General features: G+C 38.1%; 3 protein-coding genes across 4 annotated transcripts in view; 1 reads left to right on the top strand and 2 right to left on the bottom strand.

Moving 5' to 3' along the window:
* Nucleotides 1-22976, top strand: part of LOC113017443 (butyrophilin subfamily 2 member A2-like) — a 97033-nt gene that overhangs the window by 20914 nt on the left and 53143 nt on the right. The window lies entirely within an intron of this gene.
* Nucleotides 8803-14105, bottom strand: LOC113019640 (low affinity immunoglobulin gamma Fc region receptor III-A-like). 2 transcript variants are annotated; one of them, XM_026163406.2, is made up of 7 exons: nt 13922-14105; nt 12075-12134; nt 11505-11771; nt 10860-11105; nt 10464-10631; nt 9838-9904; nt 8803-9549 (listed from the first exon to the last, which is right to left on the bottom strand). In XM_026163406.2, exons 1-7 carry the CDS (start codon nt 13950-13952, stop codon nt 9540-9542), a joined length of 849 nt encoding a protein of 282 aa, XP_026019191.2. In that variant the 5' UTR covers nt 13953-14105; the 3' UTR covers nt 8803-9539. The 2 variants fall into 2 exon arrangements, with proteins under 2 accessions (XP_026019191.2, XP_080149588.1); XM_080293462.1 differs by having other exon boundaries at nt 8803-9904; nt 13922-14102.
* On the bottom strand, nt 17782-19096 carry LOC145420934 (uncharacterized). The gene is made up of 3 exons (XM_080290370.1): nt 18943-19096; nt 18261-18362; nt 17782-18087 (listed from the first exon to the last, which is right to left on the bottom strand). Exons 1-3 carry the CDS (start codon nt 18973-18975, stop codon nt 17782-17784), a joined length of 441 nt encoding a protein of 146 aa, XP_080146496.1. The 5' UTR covers nt 18976-19096.

Genomic DNA, 22976 nt, shown 5'->3' with positions numbered 1-22976 from the left:
GTAAAGCAAAAATAACCAAACATAAACTATGGCAATAACCCAAACAAAGAACCTAAACTGGGAAACAACTAAAGACTATCAATTACTAAGACTGTTACTTATTACTGTAACTATGAGCAATGAACAGGACATGAAAAGGCAAAGAACAGAATTCTGGACTGGTACATGAAAGACTATGAAAACACAACAGGAGCAGATAACTATGAACATGTCAATAACAGAGTCTTGAGAACTATGAATTATGACGTGTAGCTAAAGTGACAGGGATGGTAACAGATGACGCGACGCAGACTGAATGAAACACAGAGGCTGTATCCCAATTCAGGGTCTGCACGCTTGAAATGCGCGCACTACGCGTACTGTAGTACGCGTAGTGCAAGAAGTACAAGAAGTGCGGAAGTAAGAGGCTTGTGAAATTGGACGGTCTAGCCTTCGTCGCACTGTTCAGGTTGCCTAGCAACCATGATACTAACCGCGAGAAACGTTACATACAGCTTTGTTTGACAGAAATGAAGGAGAAAAAATGTTTTGTTGGTCATTCATTTTTGTCATGACATCACTTTGATTAGTTGAGTATCTGAGGCTGAGACCACGGGACTGTAAAACATGATTGTTGGGCTTCATTTCTGTACTGAACAGTCATTTAAGATTAGCTAGTAAATAACAATTAGCTAATGTTGTTCATGAGACTAAAATCATCTCACTGTGGTAATGTAAATATAATATGGACAATATATGTATTGTCAGATTATTATGATGTATAGATATATATAGTGAGCTTGAACTCTTTTTTCAAGTTGCAGTTATTTATATTTCCTATCACCTTAAATCTTCACTCAAAGACAAGTGTAGATTTGACAGTGTATATACAGATGTATTATATATAAGAGACATATTATTCGTTTAGTATGGTAAATGGTCTGTATTTGTATAGCGCTTTACTTGGTCCTAAGGACCCCAAAGCGCTTTACACTATACACAATCATCCACCCATTCACTAGTGATGGGCAGATGAAGCTTCATGAAGCACTGAAGCTTTTCATCCAATTGGTTCACCCCAGCACAAAGCTTCTTGAAGCTTCATTTGCTCTAGTAGGACACCTACTGGACGTAAAAATATTAGTTGGCATGAATTTGAAGAGTGTGGCCTTTTGCACACAGCCTGTAAATGTCAACAACAAAAGGAGTGTGTAAAACATGTATATTCTAGTGATGGCAGCATACTGTGTATATTTATACTGGCAGTACGGAAAATGATCATTTGGAAATGTTTAAAATGGAAATGATCATTTACTGTGAGGTGAGGTGTGGTTGGGGTGTGGACAGTAGTTGTGCTTTTGTAACGTTGAGGTATGGACAGCTACACACTGAGGCCTCAGTCCTGCCTGTTCACATTTTATTCTGTAAAAACTAAATGTTCACTGCTTTTATGACCTTTTAGTGGGGAGAACATAGCTAGGATTTAATGATTTAACACATCTTTTAAATCCTTTGTCCTCCACAATGCTAACTGGCTGGGAGTCCTCAATTACCATGCTAATCAGGGCCCTATTTCAGGAAGCCGGTTTAGTGGAAAAACTGAGTAAGTATACCCTGAGTTAACGAAAACTCTGGGTTTTCGGTTTCACAAAGCGAGTTCAGATGAAGCCTCAGTGAGTCACTATGACGACACACTCCGTGAAGCTAACCTGCCCCCTAGCAGGTTTACTACAACTAACCCTGACTGTCTCCGCCCCTTTGTCGGAAACCTGACAGTAGGAAGTGTCGGACATGGCGTGCCACTTCCTTGAAGAGCCAGTAGATCGTGAAGCCCAAATTCTCCGCAGAGCTCACCACCGGGAGAGAGTGATCAGAGCGCGTTTGGACATTTTATCATTTCCTGATGATTTTCTGTGCGAACGTCACCGTTTCTCAGCACAATCTATAAGTTATTTGGATAACATCCTCAGGCCATATATTACGCATGTGACACATCGCGGACATGCTCTCAGTTCATTACATATTATTTGTATTGCACTTCGGTTTTTTGCAAACGGGAGCTTTCTGTATAATATTGGTGACGCTGAGCACGTTTCCAAGGCTACCGTCTGTCGGGCAGTCAGGAATGTTACAGTTGCACTGAAACGTCTCCTGTACCCGTTTGTGGTGTTCCCCGGTCATAGACCCACAAGATTTATCAAAGAGGGATGCCACAAAATTGCAGGTATCAGGATGACCAAAACCTAATTTATGATGTGGTGATACTTGGACTACTACTTAAATTTTACATTTATTTTCAGGGTTCCCAGGCGTGATTGGCTGTATAGATGGCACTCACATTCCAATCATTGCTCCTTCAGTAAATGAAGGAGACTATGTGAACAGGAAGTCTTTCCACAGCATTAATGTGCAGGTACATAGTTCCCTGTAGCATTTCAAACTAACAAATTATTTCATTATAGTAATGGATGCTAATTTGTGTTCTCTGCACTGTGAAGATCATATGTGATGCTGCCAACAGTAACACAAATGTGGAAGCCAAGTGGCCAGGCTCTGTCCATGACTCACAAATATTCCGTGAATGTACACTGAGCACAAAATGTGGACATGGTGAGTTGAGAATACTTTAAAATATATAAAGACCAATTGCTTCAGGGACATTTGAACTGAAGTGTATCCTTCTGTCTTAGGAGAGTTCACTGGCTACTTGCTTGGTGATAGGGGTTATCCATGTTTACCCTATTTGCTTACCCCTTACCCTGACCCTGAACCGGGCCCACAGCAGCGATATAATCTGGCTAATTGCAGGACAAGAGCCAGAATTGAAATGACTATCGGAATGCTTAAGGCCCGGTTCCAGTGCCTGCAAAGACTCAGGGTCACCCCAGAAAGGGCATGTGACATTATTGTGGCATGTGTGATTCTACACAACATTGCCACAATTAGAGGAGAACACTGTCCTTCTGAACCAAACATCAGCAGTGATCCAAACCATGAACATCCTGACCCTCCCACGGACATACAAGATGGAAGCGCAGTCAGAGACACCATATGTCACAATCATTTCCTTTGACCCATCACCTCAACATGTTGAAAGAAGAATAAACAGATTTTTTGTTCAACTGGCTTTATTGGTTGCCTGTGTTTCCTGTACACAAAGTATTAAAAGATGTAAACCTCATAAAGTGTCTCTGTTGCTTCCTCCTCTGTAACAGCTGTCAATGTTTCTTCATTATTTTCCTGTAGTAAAGAAATAGACAACATTGCTGTTCTACTGTAAACTCATATAATCTGTGGAGTATTACTCACAACTGCATGTTGGTCTGGCTCAACAGGAGGCTGCACCAGATGCAGTACACCACCACCATCAACTGATAGAATATGAGGTTTATACAGGTCACTTATAACTTACAAGGGACCAAATGGCAATTAACAAACATACCAATCACCTTACACTTCATTGTCATTATGCTCTCAAAGACAACCAAGACTGAGGGAAGGCAAAGTCAGTAGGAAAATAACTTCACTACAAAATAATCCATTATGGTAAAGAGTTTATCAAATGAATGAGTAGCACTGCAAAGGTGACTGTGAAGAAAGGATGTATGCACATCATGTATTATTTTGAATTTACCTCTTATGTCGGCACTTGTGTCTTGCGGGGTTATTGACTCAGAGGATGTCCCCGCAGAGATGCCTTCAGCCACAGGGCGCCCACTGTTTTGGCTGAGGGCCAACTGCTCAGCCTCTGTGAGTAGTGGTGGTGGAGGACCCCCACCTGTTTTTCGGGCCTCCGCTTTTTTTCTGTTGGCTATAACGGGCCACATTTGAGCATACAGAGTAAGCAAATATGTACTTGTAATGTGCTCAGATAATTTCAATAAGTGCTCACAGAAAGAAAATTAATGTAGCCTCTAACTGCAATTGATTTACATCGGACAAACAGACCAAGCACTATGGCTCATAATACAATTACACCTTACCTGTTTGGACTATATTTTTATATTTCATTTTTACTTGCTGCCAGGAACGTTTGGGGCCTGTTGGGTTGCACCTGTGCTCACATCACATCACAAAATAAAATGTATAAAATAACAAATAAAATAACATATGATAAAATAACGTGTTAAATGGGTGGAAATCCCTAGATCAATGTTTATATTTACACTCACGCATTGACTCTGTCGGCTATGTTTTGCCATGCATGCTCCCTTTCTTTTGCAACTGTGGCTGTGTTACTTTTTTCCGCGGAATTTGCATGTTATCGGCATATGCTGCCATCAGAATTTCGGCCTCAAGCGCTGTGAAATACATTGACCGCGCCTTCTTTCCCTCCGTCTCCATGGTGACTCGCTTAATCTGTGCTCCGCTTATCAGGGCTTTATGTATCCTCGTCCGCGCGCTTCACTTGGGGTTAAAGCAACTCCGCGTTGACTGAACTAATTGTTATCAGCCTTTCTGAAACCGAATATTCCGAGTTGGACAGTTTGGGGTTACTCAACCCTGCGTATCGTTTTTCACTCTGAGTTTTCTAAACCGGCTTCCTGAAATAGGGCCCAGGTCTTCATCTATTTGAGATTGTTCTCCTGAGGAAAGACAATAAAGACAAAGCACAAATATAAATATCACAAATATAAATATCACACACATAACTTATTGCATTGTTTAATATTGTTGTATCATTTAGTAACATTACAGCATGCTATATTATCATGGCATTTGATGGCTCACCTGGTCTTGCTCCACAATCGGTGTCCCCCTTATTCTCATGCATAGCTCTGTAGTGCCAAAGCATGGATGAGGTGTTGTTGTTATATCCCAGCTCCCTGGCACATAGCAAACACCTCACCTTGTACAAAAGTACAGACAGCTTAACATAGGTTTTATTGCACCATCAGTATTATGAAAATACATCTTCTGTGGAAAGTTACATACCTTGTTGGGAGATATAAGCTCAAAATGTTCCCACACAGGGGAGGACATCCTCCTCTTCTTAGCTGGCTCCATTCTCTCCTGACTTTCTCTCCTCACTCTCATAAACCTCCAAACTGTCTCCAAACTCTCACTAACCGCAACTCTCCATCAAACACCCACATTTTGAATGAAGTCTGAGGGGTTTATATCGCTGTCATAGCTCGCGGCAAAGTTCGAACCGCTTCCTGAACCAGTCACGTGGTACAGCCGGGCAGCGAGGCTTCGGACGTCATCATTTTCAGCTCCTCCCATAAATGAAGCACGCCTCGATACGCGCTTCGCGGAAACGCCCCCTCCATTACTCGACACACGCTTCGAAGCCTCGATACAGAACGTCACATCACTACCATTCACACACTGGTGATGGCAAGCTACAGTGTAGCCACAACCGCTGACAGAGGCGAGGACACTGAGACACCGGGCCCTCTGACCACCACCAGTAGGCAACGGGTGAAGTGTCTTGCCCAAGGACACAACGACCGAGAGCCGGGGTTCGAACCAGCAACCTTTCGATTACAAGACGAACGCCCATCTCTTGAGCCACGATGTTGGCATTATTACATTTGGCTCAATGCCTACATATATGTGTAAAAAGCAAATGTACGAGCTGTGATAATTGTTTCTGATAAAATGAAGAGTAGACTGATATATTAAATATTCCTTTATTGGGTGAGAAAATCAGACCATGTCATAACTGCTTTAAGTCATACAGAACAGATATCAGAGCCTTAAACAGGCTGACTTCTGCTAAATGGGTCAAACTGGGCAGGAAGTATACAAACACATAACATCCTTATAGAATATGATGTAACACTATAGATCAACTTACCTCAGAATATATAAAGCATATAAACAATTACAGCAATATGATGCAACAAACACAGCAGTGCTACTGATCCAAAATACTCAAAGCTTCATAGAACTGAAACAAACATTTATTTTTAGCTCCATTCTGCTGCTGATACATACTTTAGGTTTCTGAATATTAAACTTGTTGCTGCCTTTCATAGTGTGTAACTTGAAGGCCCTGAGTACTTTCTCCCACACTGAAAACACTGGAATGATAAAAGTATTTGAACATTACCTAATAAGACTGATTCAGGACAGACAATTAGTTATGTTGAACTTTTCTAGCAGTCCTTCACAAACAGGGAACAGTCTCTCTATTCTCTCCATCTGTCAGCTGCTGCTGGCTCTTCCTCCTCCTCTTCCTCACACACTGCTGAGTTTGTCCTGGTGGATCATCAGGGGTGCAAAGCCTCACAGATGATGTGCAGCAGTGGGTCCCTCAGTCTGTCTTCACTCTGGACACTTGCAGTTGTCACACATGGAAATCAAATGTGTGATAAGCTTCAAACACAAGTGTAACTTATGAATAAATGTTCATACTTTTATTACACAATCAGAGAGAAAGAAACAGAGAGAGAGTGCAGGACAGACAGACAGGTGACAGTCTCAGGTGTACACACTGCTACAAAACAGCACCAGAGAAGGAGGATTTAGTGTTTGTGTTATTACGAGTGCTAAACAAGAAGAGTTCCCAGATGGTGCAGTGGACACATGTGTGACTCCTGTGATTAAAGCATCTTTCTTTCAGCTTAACGAGTGAACCGTCAGCTCGTTCAAACACACGTTAAAGTCCGTTTGGCTCGACACCACCGAACAGAGGCAGCAATATAACATAGCTAACATTAACAGTGCAGTGAATCCTGCTTGTGACGTCATATTCAGGACTGCAAACCGAGCAGCATCACTGACTTTCAGCTTGTTGTGTTTGTGGATATATGACTGACTTTAATTATCCACAAAATCATCACATTCTCTGTAAGATAAGATGTGATAATTATTAGGTTATCTAGATTATTATGTAAATAACAAAATAACTTAAAGCAAAAATTGGGAAACGTAAAGTCTGAAGTCTTTATATTAAGGGCCATCAGTCAAACAATATTGTTTGCTCTGGGTGTACAGAGATGTGTGTGACGTCTTCTTTTGCGCATGCGGGCTGGGCCGCTTTGAGTGTTCACACTAGAGCACGTTTGCTGTCCCATTTTATTTGTAGTGTGAACAAGCAGACAAAAAAATCGGATTTGATCAAAAAATCGGAATTGAGCATTAAGACCTGCAGTGTGAACGTGGCCTTGGTTCAGGGGGGATGACAAAAAGAACTAAAAAAAAAAAGGACTAAAATGCAACCTAGAAATTAACTAGATGAGCTAAACTAGAACAAAAATGAATACAAAAGATACATAAAAACTCAAACACTGGGTCACACGACCCAGTACCGTGACATAGATAAAGCTGTATGCAGTGTTGGGGAGTAACGGAATACATGTACCGCCGTTACATATTTAAAATACAAAATATGAGTAACTGTATTCCGTTACAGTTACCGTTTAAAAAGGTGGTATTCAGAATACAGTTACTTTGTTGAAATAAATGGATTACACTGCGGTACTTTCCTGTTTCATTTTGTCGCCGGTCAGGACTGTTTAGGTTTTGTTTGACAGCTACGTTCTGTTGTTCCAGGCGGCAGCGTTACGGTTGCCATGGTTACAGGGCGACGCTCTCTCTCTCTCTGCGACTGTGTGTTTCCTGGGTGAGAGAGCGCCTTTTCGTTGTTGTTGTTGTCGTGCTAAGCTAACAGGCAGAATGCTACAAGCATAGCTCTAAAGAATGTAGCATCATGGGCAGTGTAGTCCGTGCTGCAGGGAGAATGGACTGCCATACACGTTATGGGTCTGTGGGCGCGAGGAGGGAGAAAAAGGGGAGTGGAAAGGTACGAGCAGTCATCGAGAAAAAACGGGAGCTGGAAGCATGTAAATATAATAATAACCACTGCAGCCAAGAAGAGTGCCTGACGAGCCCAAGTTGTAAGTAAGCTATTAAGACTCGACTGTACACCGTGTTCGTGTTTTCCTCCGAAACAATAAGTTCCGTTGGAGCAGCCTTTCAACGCCCCTCTCTGTCTCTCGCAAGAAAAGTTGACCCACACAACAAAGTAAAGCTATTTTTCGGCTACGAGCCGACAGGGACCCCGCCGTATTAGTCAGAGGTCCCTTTACTACAGTTCGGAGTCGCGGACCTTCAGTAATAGTAATAAATCACACAGCAATAGTACATTCACGTTGTTGTAAAAAGCATGATAATATATTAAGTAATCCAAAGTATTCAGAATACGTTACTGTCATTGAGTAACGTAACGGAATACGTTACAGAATACATTTTGGGGCATGTATTCTGTAATCTGTAATGGAATACATTTCAAAAGTAACCTTCCCAACACTGGCTGTATGTCATCTGCATAGCACTGAAAATGTATGCCATGCCTACTGATGATACTGCCTCATTTGTAACCTTCACTAAAGCTGTTTCTATGCTGTGATGAGCTCTGAAACCTGACTGAAACTCTTCAAATAAGCCTTTGCAGATGACCTGTTAGCTGTTCGACAACACCCTTTCAAGAATTTTTGAGATGAAAGCCATGTTGCAAACATGTATTTTAGAATTACTTTACCCAATCTTCACTATTTCATATAAGACAAGTCTTGTGTTGACAATATTATCACCATTTTTCCTATAAATGAACATTGTGTTGATGGCTTATGACATTTTAGCTTTATGTCTTAAGCTACATTTGTCATATTGTGTTGCTGCAAAGGCCACGGTGAGTATATTTTTAAAAATTTGCAACAGCACTCTCATACCTGTAATGAGGCAGAGTAAATAGAACTGTCTCTCTCTTTCATGTTTAATTTTAACACACTGCTACCTTTTAAATTAGAAGTGATGATGTGAGGTGGGTGAAGTTTCCTTTTTCATGTGAAGAATAAAGACGATGAAAAAACATGGTCTTGGGGTCATTTTTATTTCATGCAAACTGACACCATTTCATCAATTATAAATCAACACATTCACTGTTTATAGAAAAGCACAATCTAAAACATCAAAATTCTGCTAATAAACACAGAAATGTCCATTGTCTTCTCTCTAAATGCAACTCTTTTGACAGTTTTTTTCCATACACTCATGGCTTCAATAACATTAAAATTCAAAAAAGAGCATTAGAGACTAATATATCCTTCATTTGTGGCTTTGGGTTGTACAATAGAAGTGTTTCAAATCCTCTTCTGTTAAAACTGAGTTGGTACCTTCATGAACATGCCTGCTAGGGTTGATTCTCTTTTGAGTACAAATTAAATTTCAAAATATTCTTTTTTTTTTTTTTTAAATGAAACCTGAAGCATTCTGGGAATTATATTTGAAACAACACATGATTTATACATTGTTGCTCTTCTACATTATTTACTCTAATACGATTTGTTCATTTATGAAATGCAATTATGAATAAAATAAAATAAAATAAGGTACCAAATTTAAAAACTTCTAGTCTTTTTTTATTTCACTTGCAGACACACAACTTAAGCTGTCAAGTGGCTGAGCATGTGACCACCAGTTAAAAATATATCTTATGTGCACATTCATTATGATACTTCACAGCCTTCAAACAACCTACATGTTGAAGTGAGGGTGCTCAGCTGCATACATTTTTGTATTTGGGTTTCTGGTGTGGTTATTGTCAGACATCATGACCTTCTGTTAAAAAAAGAAGCTGGTAAAGTTTGTCTTTCTCTCTGTGAGAAGATTCAGCTGCTGACACACAGTGTAACAATGATTGAATAATGACAAGACTTTAAGAAATGCTCACAAAAACATCAGATAAATTTAAGTCTTGATCAATAATTTCTGTCTGGAGCAGAAAAGTGATGGACTGCTGAAAAAATCATTTATTTTTCTTTTTTAATGATTACATTGTTTCTTCCACTGGCTTTTTAAACAGCTAGAGATGTTATAGTTTCAATATTTTCACGTTAGGCAAATTACCTTTCATCAACTTTGCTTCTTGTGATGAGGGTACGCATCGCCTGGGTAGAATTAGTTATGCTGACCCCTGCAGACATTGAAACATACAGGCAAGTCAAGACCATAATACAAAGATAACTATGAAGGAAAAATGTTTCCTCAGCTTGACTCACACATGCCAAGGCTAATCACAAAGTACAGATAGTGTAACATAAAAGATACGCATTTATGATATTATGTAAGTACTATGCGATCATCATGCTGCCTAGCAACCACCTACCAAATAATAATACCAAATTTACAGTGTTTCAGCACTAGAACATCTTAAAAAAGGACAGCATGATTTTAATTTCATGAAAGTAGCATCCAATATGTATTCACAAAACCTCAACTATGTATGTCATATTATGGCATTATCATGTTACCTAGTACCCATCTAAGAACAGACTAAAATTAAAAAACTTTAAAACTCTAAAAGAAATGTAGCATGGGCATGTATTAGTTTTTAAAATCTACTAAAAAAGGTGTAAGTCTTCATCTCTACTCTGGAGTGACATCAGAGAGGGCCAGGGCAGCCAATGCTTATGATTTGGTTTATTGGTTTCAAAGCTAAACAAGAAGTCATGTTCTATAATGGTGAGCCATACTTGGTGTCAAAGAAGTTTCTTCTATGTGACGTCTGGTGGTCTGTTGATGTTTCTGATGTTGAAATACTCCAGTCAGAAGGACCAAAATAATCACCATTAAAATACAGAAACCAATGCCGAACACAAGGTAGAGGTCTAAGCGAAGCACCTGAGGTGGAGCATCAGCTCCTAGAAAGATAATTGCATGCATTGTGTATTAGACATAATTATAATGATGTAAATTAATGTAAACACTTTATATTAATATAAAAAACCAAACACAAACCCTAAACCATCAATTTATGGTATACATTCATCAAATAATGCGTATCTGAACACATGAACTTCATGTTTATGCAAAGCTTCAAAATGCATTGTAGATAAAACACACAGCTTTTAATTGTCTATAAAACTTACTTCCAACAGCTAGCCAGCTCTCTGGTGATTCTTCAGTCTTAGAAATGCCACATTTGTAGAAGCCTTCATCAGACTTGGAGACAATGGGGTTCATCATCTTTCCTGTTGAACTGATCCCAATGAAGGCACCATTTTTATAGAATTCAGCAGTGAAATTGGGGTGTGCATGCTTCTTTTTACAGAGCAGGGTCACATTATCTCCCTCCAACAAAGGATAGGCAGGACTCTCCAGGATCACAGGACCATCTGAATGTGAATGGCACATGACTTGAAAAGTTTCTTATAGAAAACTTGATTTCTGATTAAATTATATAATCTTTCAAATACTACTGGCAATAGGTCAAATATCATTTTTAAGAAAAAATGCATAACACATTATACAAACTTTGACGAAGATGCCTTTGTTATCAGAGTAATGCTTAATTTCCAAATATAATGTGCTGTGTTTGCTACCAAAAACAACTGACATATGTCATTCCTTAAGCGAAATGTGTAAAATGATTGTTTAAGCACACAAACACACACACACACACAAACACACACACACACACACACACGCAAAACTGTAACTGATATACCAAACCAACAGATCTAAAAAGTGGATGGACTAAATATGTTTTTATATTTTTTGGTGTATGTGCATACCAGTTACAGTGATATTGACAGAGTTGCTTCTTTGTGTTCTTCCCATTTCACACCAGTATTCTCCACTGTCAGTTTTCGGATATGCATTACTAATATTGCAAGGCCCAGTAGCTCTATCCCAGGTTGGAGCACATGTTCTAAGATCTCCATTTATCTTTTTCATCACTCTCCATCCAGTCAGTCCACGTAGCCCTTCACAGCTGATTGTTATAGATTCTAATTCAAAGAACTGTTGCCTGTTTGGAACAACTTCAGGAAAACCTGAATCTAAAACAGAAAATCAAGATGTGTTATTGCTTCTGTCTTTCAAAACACAAATGGACAATATTACTATATTTACTGAAACAAATGCACATGTATGCTGTATTTTTAGGTTTTTCTTAAATACAGATTTTTTTTTTCAAAGTTGTATTCTAATGTAATGTTGTGTTGGAATGCACTATGCTTTTGCAGCTGTTGTAGCCCAAAAGTAAGTGCAATAGTTGCCGAACCTTTCACGTTGTCATGAGACAATATTTACCTATTACATTTTTGTTATAAATAGATCAACATGAATTTTTAACTACTTACTATGTGTTTGAGAGTCACTGAATTCAGCTACTGTAACTGAGATCAACAGCACATTAATCACTGTAGGGATTAAGAATGACAGTTAAACATGTAAACTTTTTGAATATTTTTTCTTCATCATTACAGGCAGTGCAGAATTATTAGGCAAATGAGTATTTTGTCCACATCATCCTCTTCATGCATGTTGTCTTACTCCAAGCTGTATAGGCTCGAAAGCCTACTACCAATTAAGCATATTAGGTGATGTGCATCTCTGTAATGAGAAGGGGTGTGGTCTAATGACATCAACACCCTATATCGGGTGTGCATAATTATTAGGCAACTTCCATTCCTTTTGCAAAATGGGTCAAAAGAAGGACTTGACAGGCTCAGAAAAGTCAAAAATAGTGAGATATCTTGCAGAGGGATGCAGCAGTCTCAAAATTGCAAAGCTTCTGAAGCGTGATCATCGAACAATCAAGCGTTTCATTCAAAATAGTCAACAGGGTCGCAAGAAGCGTGTGGAAAAACCAAGGTGCAAAATAACTGCCCATGAACTGAGAAAAGTCAAGCGTGCAGATGCCACTTTCCACCAGTTTGGCCATATTTCAGAGCTGCAACATCACTGGAGTGCCCAAAAGCACAAGGTGTGCAATACTCAGAGACATGGCCAAGGTAAGAAAGGCTGAAAGACGATCACCACTGAACAAGACACACAAGCTGAAACGTCGAGACTGGGCCAAGAAATATCTCAAGACTGGTTTTTCTAAGGTTTTATGGACTGATGAAATGAGAGTGAGTCTTGATGGGCCAGATGGATGGGCCCGTGGCTGGATTGGTAAAGGGCAGAGAGCTCCAGTCCGACTCAGACGCCAGCAAGGTGGAGGTGGAGTACTGGTTTGGGCTGGTATCATCAAAGATGAGCTTGTGGGGCCTTTTCGGGTTGAGGATGGAGTCAAGCTCAACTCCCAGTCCTACTGCCAGTTTCTGGAAGACACCTTCTTCAAGCAGTGGTACAGGAAGAAGTCTGCATCCTTCAAGAAAAACATGATTTTCATGCAGGACAATGCTCCATCACACGCGTCCAAGTACTCCACAGCGTGGCTGGCAAGAAAGGGTATAAAAGAAGAAAAACTAATGACATGGCCTCCTTGTTCACCTGATCTGAACCCCATTGAGAACCTGTGGTCCATCATCAAATGTGAGATTTACAAGGAGGGAAAACAGTACACCTCTCTGAACAGTGTCTGGGAGGCTGTGGTTGCTGCTGCACGCAATGTTGATGGTGAACAGATCAAAACACTGACAGAATCCATGGATGGCAGGCTTTTGAGTGTCCTTGCAAAGAAAGGTGGCTATATTGGTCGCTGATTTGTTTTTGTTTTGTTTTTGAATGTCAGAAATGTATATTTGTGAATGTGGAGATGTTATATTGGTTTCACTGGTAAAAATAAATAATTGAAATGGGTATATGTTTGTTTTTTGTTAAGTTGCCTAATAATTATGCACAGTAATAGTCACCTGCACACACAGATATCCCCCTAAAATAGCTAAAAGTAAAAACAAACTACAAACTACTTCCAAAAACATTCAGCTTTGATATTAATGAGTTTTTTGGGTTCATTGAGAACATGGTTGTTGTTCAATAATAAAATTATTCCTCAAAAATACAACTTGCCTAATAATTCTGCACTCCCTGTAGTGTTGATTCCTGCATTTAGCACTGAGCAGTTACCAATTCCATAATTAATTCAATAATATTTATAAGTGTGTTTTAGATATGTTAATTTGCCCTTTAATTTCATAGGTGCATTTTTTCAATAGCTTATTCAGTATGTTTGTATAGATAGACAAGGATCAGTACTCACAGACTTTGATATCAGCAACTCTGACCTCCATGTTGTCTTTCTGCTGGCTGTGTGAGTGTCAGACTGAAATGAGGATGAGTTGTTTGTAAGAACTTCCTCTTCCTGTGTTTCTGTCTAGCTCACCAACAGGTTTTAGTCTTCCTGAGACAGAGAAATGCTCTGTGTTTAAAAGAACATTGTGTGCATAAAAGGATAAACAAGGATGTGGTTTCCACTCCATTTACATGCAATCAAATTAAAAAAGCCCCTAATTCAGCCTAAATGTGATTATTTGATGCACTGTTCTTTGTTTTACATGATTAAAAAAATGTCTGTTTCTATGCAGCGGAAGAATGTATAAGATCACATAATAATCATGTATATGTAACCCTGCCAGTCCAAGGATCTCCCTCCACCCTGGACTCTGTGTTGTGTGATTTTGGTTTGGATTGGGGTGCACAGTAGAGAGACCAGTCATTCAATATGTGGGTCGGACCACAGCGCTTATTTAGACACTGGGGCATAAACAACTCCAACTCAGCTGCTGGCATCTTAACAACATTTCTTGGTTTCAGGTACGTGTATGAGGCAAAATTTACATAACAACACTACTAGCAAACTGTAGCTGAAGAACTAATTCTTCATCTTCTTCATCATTGCATCAATGAGTCCTCTGTTAGCAAGCAGAAGTGTTGCCCCAAATCGCCACAGATATTTCCAAACATAAACACACTCTCATCAGACAGTACATGAACATCTCAATAAATACAGTATATTCATAGTTTGACTGGACAATCACCATTTTACAAAGTATAATACTGATTTTTTTTAATCTAAACTATGTGGAATGCCAAAGACAGTGCTTACTTTGCAAAGTAATCACAGAAAACTCTGAGCCAAGATGGCGCCCTCACAAACAGGAAACTCGACCTAGGGTGTCCTGTAGGGGACAATTGTCAAAATTGCTCAAATCTACAGTGTATATGCAGCTCAACAGTGACACCCTGTGACATATTATTTGTAAGTCACTACCTTACAATAAAGATCTTTTATTTTAAACATGATTATGCATTCTATGTTAAACTTTTATCATTTCAATCCATTGAAATATAAAATGATATGGATGGATTTGTGTGTCCCAGGGATCCCAGGTGCTATGTTGTCTTTCGGACTGCCTCAAAGTAATTTTGGAAAACAGTCAGGCGACTTAGAAGGGGAAAGTGGTGCTCTACCCACACTGTGTATAGTGCGGGTGGAGTCTCGTTGTCTTCAACTCAGGATATTGTCGGATGGTGGAAGGAGTACTTGAAGTTCACTAACATGTCTTCCGTAGAGGAAGCAGAGTCTCTGGATGAGGTAGATGACTCATCTACTCTGAGGGTAAGGTCACTGAGGTAGTTACACAACTCCATGGTGGCAAGAGGGCTTGGTGTGGATTAGGTTTTCCGTGTGTTCCTGAAGGGCCTTTCCGTTAGACTTCTTATGTAGTGGCTTGTTTGTGTAAAGATGACCTCAGAGGCTTTGAGTCTGTGTGTATGTGAACAGGATGGGAAGGGTGAGTGAGTTACACAGCCTGTTTGAATATATTGTAAATGTACAATATATTCAATTGACTATTTTTATTGAGTATATTGTGATCAGCAAACCACAAGTTTTAAAGAGAAAAAGTAAAAGGAGATTATGTCAAAATGGATGCTCATCCGAGAATGAACTGAGGATGAATCTAATTGAAGATAAATTTCATAAACTGAATGAAAAATGGAGTGAAGTATATTCATATGTGACTAAATTTTCAAAAGTAATGGGATTATTGTTAATTCCATGTTAAGTAGAAAATGGAAAAGGAGAAAAAGTAATAAAGTTGTTTTAAAGTTGAAACTTTAAATTTTCAACTTTAAATTGTCTAAATGCATGTTCAATCATCCAGGTAAGGAAATCCCAAAAAGGTGATTCTGTTCAACTGGACATTTTCAGTGGGAGAAACGTTTCGTCACTCATCCAAGTGACACTTTCAGTCTCAGTTGAAGATTATGCAAATGCATCATTTATAAGGTTGGGGAAACCTGCATTCAGCTGCAAATTGATTTTATATTTTTTGTCTTTTTTTCTCTGCTCATTTTGCTGTGTTGGAATATAAACTCTAACGGATCCTGATCTTCATTGTTTACTCGAATAACTGAACTAGATCCAATTAATCCAAGAGCGCCCTAACCCATTCTAGCGAGCCCACCCTACAAGCTACAGAGAAGCAAACCAAAGTTAAAGGCTATTTTCTAAAAGTGCGTTTTCTAAAAGGCAAAAAGATCCAATGTACCTGAGTGTGGGGGTAATTCTTTAAAAAAATAATTTAAAAAAACAACCATTTTTAGGCATGTATATAAAGTTCAATCATTTCTGCCGTTCAATACCAAAGAACTGAAACTGGTAGATGGTGCCAAAATGCTCCAATGGCAACATGTCTGGCAATGAGTTTATCAAAAGTTTTATCACCTTTTACTGTTTCACTTCAGCAGCATCAATCTTTATATAATGTCCATACATCGGTTCCTGGTTTTCTGGAGTTTATTGTCTACACTGTAAAAACTGTGACTAGAGGTTACTTAAAAAAGTTATGGCAACAAAGTGACACTTGAAATAATTAAGTAGATTTTAATTTCAAAAGGTTTATGTAAAATGTAGAGAAAATGTTAATTAAATTCAAATAGAAAACAAAAGTAGATATTAATAGAATTAAACTGTAAATATGTGTTGGATTTAGGGTCAAAATCTCAAACTGAAGGTTGAAATTGCCCAACTTTACCAAAAAAAATAATTGATATGAAATAAGTCTCTGAGAAAAATTACTTTGAATTTACTAACTATCTGGCAAAGGTTTAGTAAAAACTTCCTAAAATATCCATTACAAAGAAATGAAATCTTCTTGTTTTTTCAGTAAAACTCAAATTGCATTCAATAATTTTCCAAATAAACCTTAAAAATAATGACTGAATAATAAGAGAAAATGAAATGAATTTTACTTATTTTCTGAGTAAAATGAATCAATTTCACAAAGAAAACATCAAAACAGTAATTTGTTTTATTGTGGAAAATAAAACACAGTAATTTATAATATAACATTTTTCTGCTCGTATACACTGAATTCTCATCAACAATCTCCTGATCTCCTAAATACATTCCTCTGCTGTAAATTTGTTTTAGTGTCATAAACAGTTTATCACACAGCTTTGTGTACAGAGCAACAGCAACATAAACTGCATGAATGTAAACCAGTTTTGTAAAAAAGAAATTAATCTTTAGACTGTAATATCAACATGAACCTGAAATTTGAATATCCTTTACCGTTTCCTTTATCTCTGTTACTTATTTATGATTGACAAACAAAAACTTTAGTTTGTCAATCTTTTGTTAAATTGAATCACTCAATATAACTGTAGAACAAAGGTTTTTCACTCATGTACATGGAATATCAATAATGTAAATCAACCTTTTATCCCAATTTGGATGTTTAACCTGAGAAAATCTAAGACACATGTAAGAGGAAGTAACATTTCTACAGCTACAGGACTGCACTTCTGTTAAATTTTAAAGTTGTTTTAAACTAATGTTTTATAGTAACATACACTATAAACAAAGAAAAGCTTCACTAGTGATTCCTCCAATTTGTTGCCTTTCAAACAGAATATTCCTAAGAAACTTGTAGGTAATAAAAAACAAAATTAAAATGAAGAGCACAAATACAGCCTGACACATTGCAGGTCATTTGGGTAAGATATGAATAAGATGAAATTAACTTAAAAACTGAAAAGATAGCTGCATCTAACAAAGACAAACCAAAGGTTTTCAGTGAGCTTACTTCCCTTTCATTCTTTCAGAGTCCTCGTTTAAGCCAATAACTTGTTCTTGAGGCTGTTCACTTTTGGTGAGAGCTTAGCACAATCCAGTTCAAGGAAAAGTTTCTGGAATACTTCCAAGGTGTATTTTAGCTCTTTGGGATAGGCAAGATCGACTGCATATGTCAATCCAACCAGCATTGCGCATGCTCTTGGAAAATTACCCAGAGCAGGCATAACTCTCACACCCTCCAGCACAATGCCAATGTCATCCTCCTCAGATCCAACAGCCTTGATTTTGTAGATTTTCATCCTCTGTTCAGAAAGATCTTGTGACACACCATCCTCATCAGCATCCTGAAACAACAAACACATGGGTTTTCTGACTGTAGTTGCACACATGAAATATTTCCTGGACACATCCTGTAGCTGAATGACAAATAAAACATGATAATGCCTCAAATTATTTGAAACTTGACAAACACATATGAATAACAAAAACAGAATAATGTTTCTACTTCAACACTTACACTGTACTCTTTGATCAGTTGATCAATGGACTCCCCAAGGTACACCATCAAGCACCGAATAACCAGATTTCTGGTTATGTTATTGCTAGGATTGCTTGGTGACTGAAAATGAGCAAGAATTCCAAAAATTACCATCAGATAAGTGACCATTTATTAAGACAAAACTGTGAGAATTGGCAGTATTAAAAAAAACTGTTAAATATCAAATTATCATCACATGGAGCATTATGTGCGATAATTAGCTGATGTTAATGCACATGCCTGGGTGCTGACAGTCAACACAAAGGTATTGTCAGCATGCTTGACAGGTTCAATCTTTAAATGTGTCGTTTTAGTAAATTACATTAATTTAGTCATTTAGTTTTTTTATCTAATTTAGTTTATGTTCGTCAGAAAGGGTTTTTCCTTCTTGGGACAAAACAAAAACCCAGCAATACCTGTACTTGTGTTTTTTTGTTTGTTTTTTGTTTGTTTGTTTTTACTAAGAATAGACATGTATTTAAAATACAATTAAAACATGAAACCCATAATTGTGTTGTTAATTATATCAGTGACGTCCTGGCGTCCTCTTGCACTGACAAAAACATGCAAACAAATTAGTGGAGCTGTGCACCATGCAAATGAAATTTGACAAAAAAATTCTTTAAATAAAATTCCAAGCTGAAATGTCTGTGGAAAATACCTTGGCTATGATAGCCTGCAACTTCAATCCCATGCTGATCAGGTGAATTTAAGTTGAGGGATCTTCCATTACCTGAAAGGAAAGCAACATTATCATTTTTGACGTTTAGTCAGCTGTGTAAAAACCAAGGAGGAACCCACCCGGGGGATTAATAAAGTTTTGTTTTATCTAATCTAATCTAATAACTTTAATCTCAGCCAAACCGATTTACTCACGAACAAATAAAACACTGAAAAAAACCAAACAATAACATTTTTAGGTTGTCTAAGTGACTTATACATTACGTTTAAACTGAGTAGCGAAACCCCGCGGTGATCTGAAAATGATGTGCTGGGAGTTGTGCCGTTCTCAGCGGCTTCAGTGACCCTCGAGCTCCCGGCTTGCTATCGAGCTGGTGGGTAGCAGATGCTCCGAAAACGTCGAAGCACTTTTGCAAACATGCAATATCTTGATAAACCGAGCAGATATTTGATGTTTACACAGCTACTTTCGCGCCTGAAAATATGTTAAAAGTTTATTTTGTGACCCAGAAAGATTACTAAGAGTAATTTTAAAACTTAGTAGCGGCCGCCATTATTGGAAACTGGAGTTCGAAAAACTGACTGTGGCTGACAAAATCACTCACAACTGACCGCAAAACCTTTTCATGAACTTTTAAACGTGGATGAAAGACGTTAAAACTCATCGGAATATACCGTTGATATTTTTTAATACGGTAAAACATGTGGTTAGTTAAAGCTGTTCAGTAACACAGTCGTGAAGGCTTGGAAAGTGACCTTGTGCTAGCAGTCCACTAACTGCCATTTGTGTAAAAATACGATACTATCATTACAGTGATGATTATTAATAAAATTTCGACGTATCATACTGTTTAAAACCTTTACTCAAAACCGATATACGTTATTGTTTAAACCGTGTCTTATATTTGAACAAATTAAGAAGTCTTACCTCTGACAAAATGGAGACGTCCACTCATGAAGCGCGTGTGTCCTGCACGTGGCACAAAGGATTATGGGCGGAAGTGTACAATGATTAAAATGAAAATGCTTTCATCAGTTAAATCTATTAGATTTCTTAAATTTTTTTAGTACTCAAACATTTTTTTTAAATCTACTCAACAAACCATTGCTGAATTTACCCCAAACAAAACTGTGTAAATTTAAATAACTGCACATCTCAAAATTGTTGAATTTTGCTTAGATTTGATTAAAACTACTCATACACGTTTTTACTGAGTAATAATTACTATTACTCTCCTATTAGATTCTAATTAACCCCAATCACAGTTTTTACAGTGTACTCAAGCATATTTTCAAAGTGGTTTTATGCAATAAAATCCAAAAATAAATTAGAAGAGGTTAAAACATACTTACTTTTTCTATCTTCGAGCCTCAGTAACATTGACACAATAGAATCAACTATAATATTTACATCTCTGATGAAATGTCAGAAGCGATAGCTTTATTTTAATACCAAGATTGTTTACATGGAGTTTGTTATAAGAAATACTGTTCATTTTGTGTGTGGTTTTTTTAAGCAGGAAGCTCAGAAAGACATTTCAGACTCAAATAATAGCTATTCATTTCTGCTGAAGATATTTGAAAGGTTAACATGTGAAAAATTAAATAAAAAGCAGCTTTTTCTAAATCAGTTTCCATGAAATATTTATATATATTTTTTAAATAAATCATGGAATAAATAAAGAGTGCATAATTGGTTTCTATACATACAGTATATACACGGGTGTGTACAGTAAGGAGTATAAACAGCACATTGTGGTTCAGCAGCAGGTATGGTGGATGTTTTAAATAAAGACAGTTTAGCCTGTGGAAAGAAACACATGTCAGAGGTTAGGAGCTGTTACAGTGTTCAGGGTGTGACGGGTCTGCAGTGATGATACCTGCTTTTTTCCTGATTGGAGATCAGTTCAGCATAAGTGATGTTTTCTGCAGACCTCACTGTCTGCTGTGGTCTGTTCTTGTCCTATTTGGTGGCTGATCCAAAAAAGCAGTGATGGACGAGCAGAGAACAGAGAAGATTACTGCAGAGTGAAAATGGATCAACAACTTCAGCTGAAACAGTTCTCTCTCTGCTACTTCTTCATGTTGTGACCTCTATCGGTTTGTTACAGAGATTTTCACCATGACGTGAAAGCAGCTCCCAGTGACTCTAATATGCAGTAGTGTTTGAACATGTGTAGCAGGGCTCTTTGACTCTGGCCGGATGCTCAGGGAATATGTTAATATTTGAGCTTCACCCTGTTTTAAAAACACTAAAACGTTTCATGTTTGCTCTCTGTGTCTCAAGTTATCCTCAGGTGATCAGTTCATCTCAGCCAATCGTGTCCACTCATGACAATGATGCCATCCTGCCGTGTCATGTTGAGCCCCTGGTTGAGGACCATGAGTGGTGGAGACTGGCCCTTCCTCCTGACCCCGAAGACCCACAGAGCCAGCACAGGCATGTGCCCTTTAAAACTGAAACCTGGGAGGACGGAGCTGTTCAACCAACCATGGAACAACTTCAGAATAAAAGTGCAAAGACTTTGAGTTCTCCTTCTGTAACGTCTCCTGTGTGGGATGTTCTTATTTTTAGGCGGAGGAGGACTGATCGCTGCTGCTGCTGCAGTGAGTTTCTTCCTCCTGCTGATCCTGGGTGGAGCAGGTGGATACTGACTTAGACAGAGGTCAGTCTCTATCAGAGCACTTTCATCAAATATGATTGTTTCTGTTGTTCTGTCTCTGCTTCGAAGTTTCTTAAACTTGTGATATTCAGTTGTGTATTGTTTTAAAGAGAGTGACTCCTGCTCACACACCGGTGTAGAGGCCTTGATGAAGAGAGCCTCAGCATGTGGACACCATCAGCTGGACACAAAGAGTCAGAAGAAGAGATCCTAGAAGCTGCTGAAGAGAAGACTTGAACATTTCTTATTGAGCAGAAGTTTGGATTTCAGCTTGAATCTCAACACCTGTCACTCATTAGAAGCTGTGAGCTGATGTCATAGTCGGGAAATGAAGGAAGGAAACAGAGCCTGATCTGATCACAAAGACCTCTAATGTTTGTCTTTAAAGGTCAGAAACTCTGCAGCCGACCTGAAGCTACAGGCTTGTTCACCTGAAGACCTCAGAGGCTGAACACACAGAGCTCCAGCTGTGCTGCGTCCTTTCAGTGCAGCTGGACACTAGAGGTCACCATTTGATTTTGTGTCAAAACATTAAAAACACTGACTTGTTCCACACATGAGTGGGAGCCTCTGCTTCCAGCATATAAACATGTCAAAGAGTCTTTTAAAACTAATCTTATATACTTTACATCATTTTAAATATAATTATTTTCTATTTATGTGACTACATGTGTATTTGATTTTTAGTTAAATTCATATAACATACATGATAAACATGAAGTGAAAAAAACTTTTTGATAAGAAAAAGATTATTTAAAAACATTCAGGAACATTGTACATGTACTGTTTTGTATTTAAATGGTTGTAACCTATTACTGTAATGAACAAAACAGAGTCGTGAAGCACGGCAACAGAATAAAGGCAACAGAATTTGAAGCATAGATAAAATACATTTTATGAAAGTTTGACCATATTTGACCCTAAAGAAGAGGTCAGAGGTCCAGAGTAACCTGATATTTACAATCCCCATGTATCATTCGCTACATGCTGTCAATACCAACAATGACATAGTTTTAAATAAATGGCTCTATATAACATTATCATTACTCTGACTTTCAGGTTGATCCATTGAACTTGGGGAGAGGTCAGAGGTCAAATGTGATATGATATTGTAAGTCTTTGTACTTTATAAATGTTGAAATTACACAGCACACTTTTAAGAATCATAATTTTTGACTTTTAAGTTGTTTTGTCAATTTTCAACCAACAACTCATAAAGTTTACCGTGAAGACCTCGATGGATGTAAGCCAGATTTTATTGGATTTTTATAACATGATCCTGCTCTACACCCTACAGAGTTTTATCAGAATACATTCAAACTTTTAGAGCTGTCGTGTTTACAGACAGAAT

Source organism: Astatotilapia calliptera, chromosome 3 (assembly GCF_964374335.1).
Source record: "Astatotilapia calliptera chromosome 3, fAstCal68.1, whole genome shotgun sequence".
Taxonomy (NCBI): domain Eukaryota; kingdom Metazoa; phylum Chordata; class Actinopteri; order Cichliformes; family Cichlidae; genus Astatotilapia; species Astatotilapia calliptera.
This window is presented reverse-complemented; position numbering and strand designations above follow the sequence as displayed.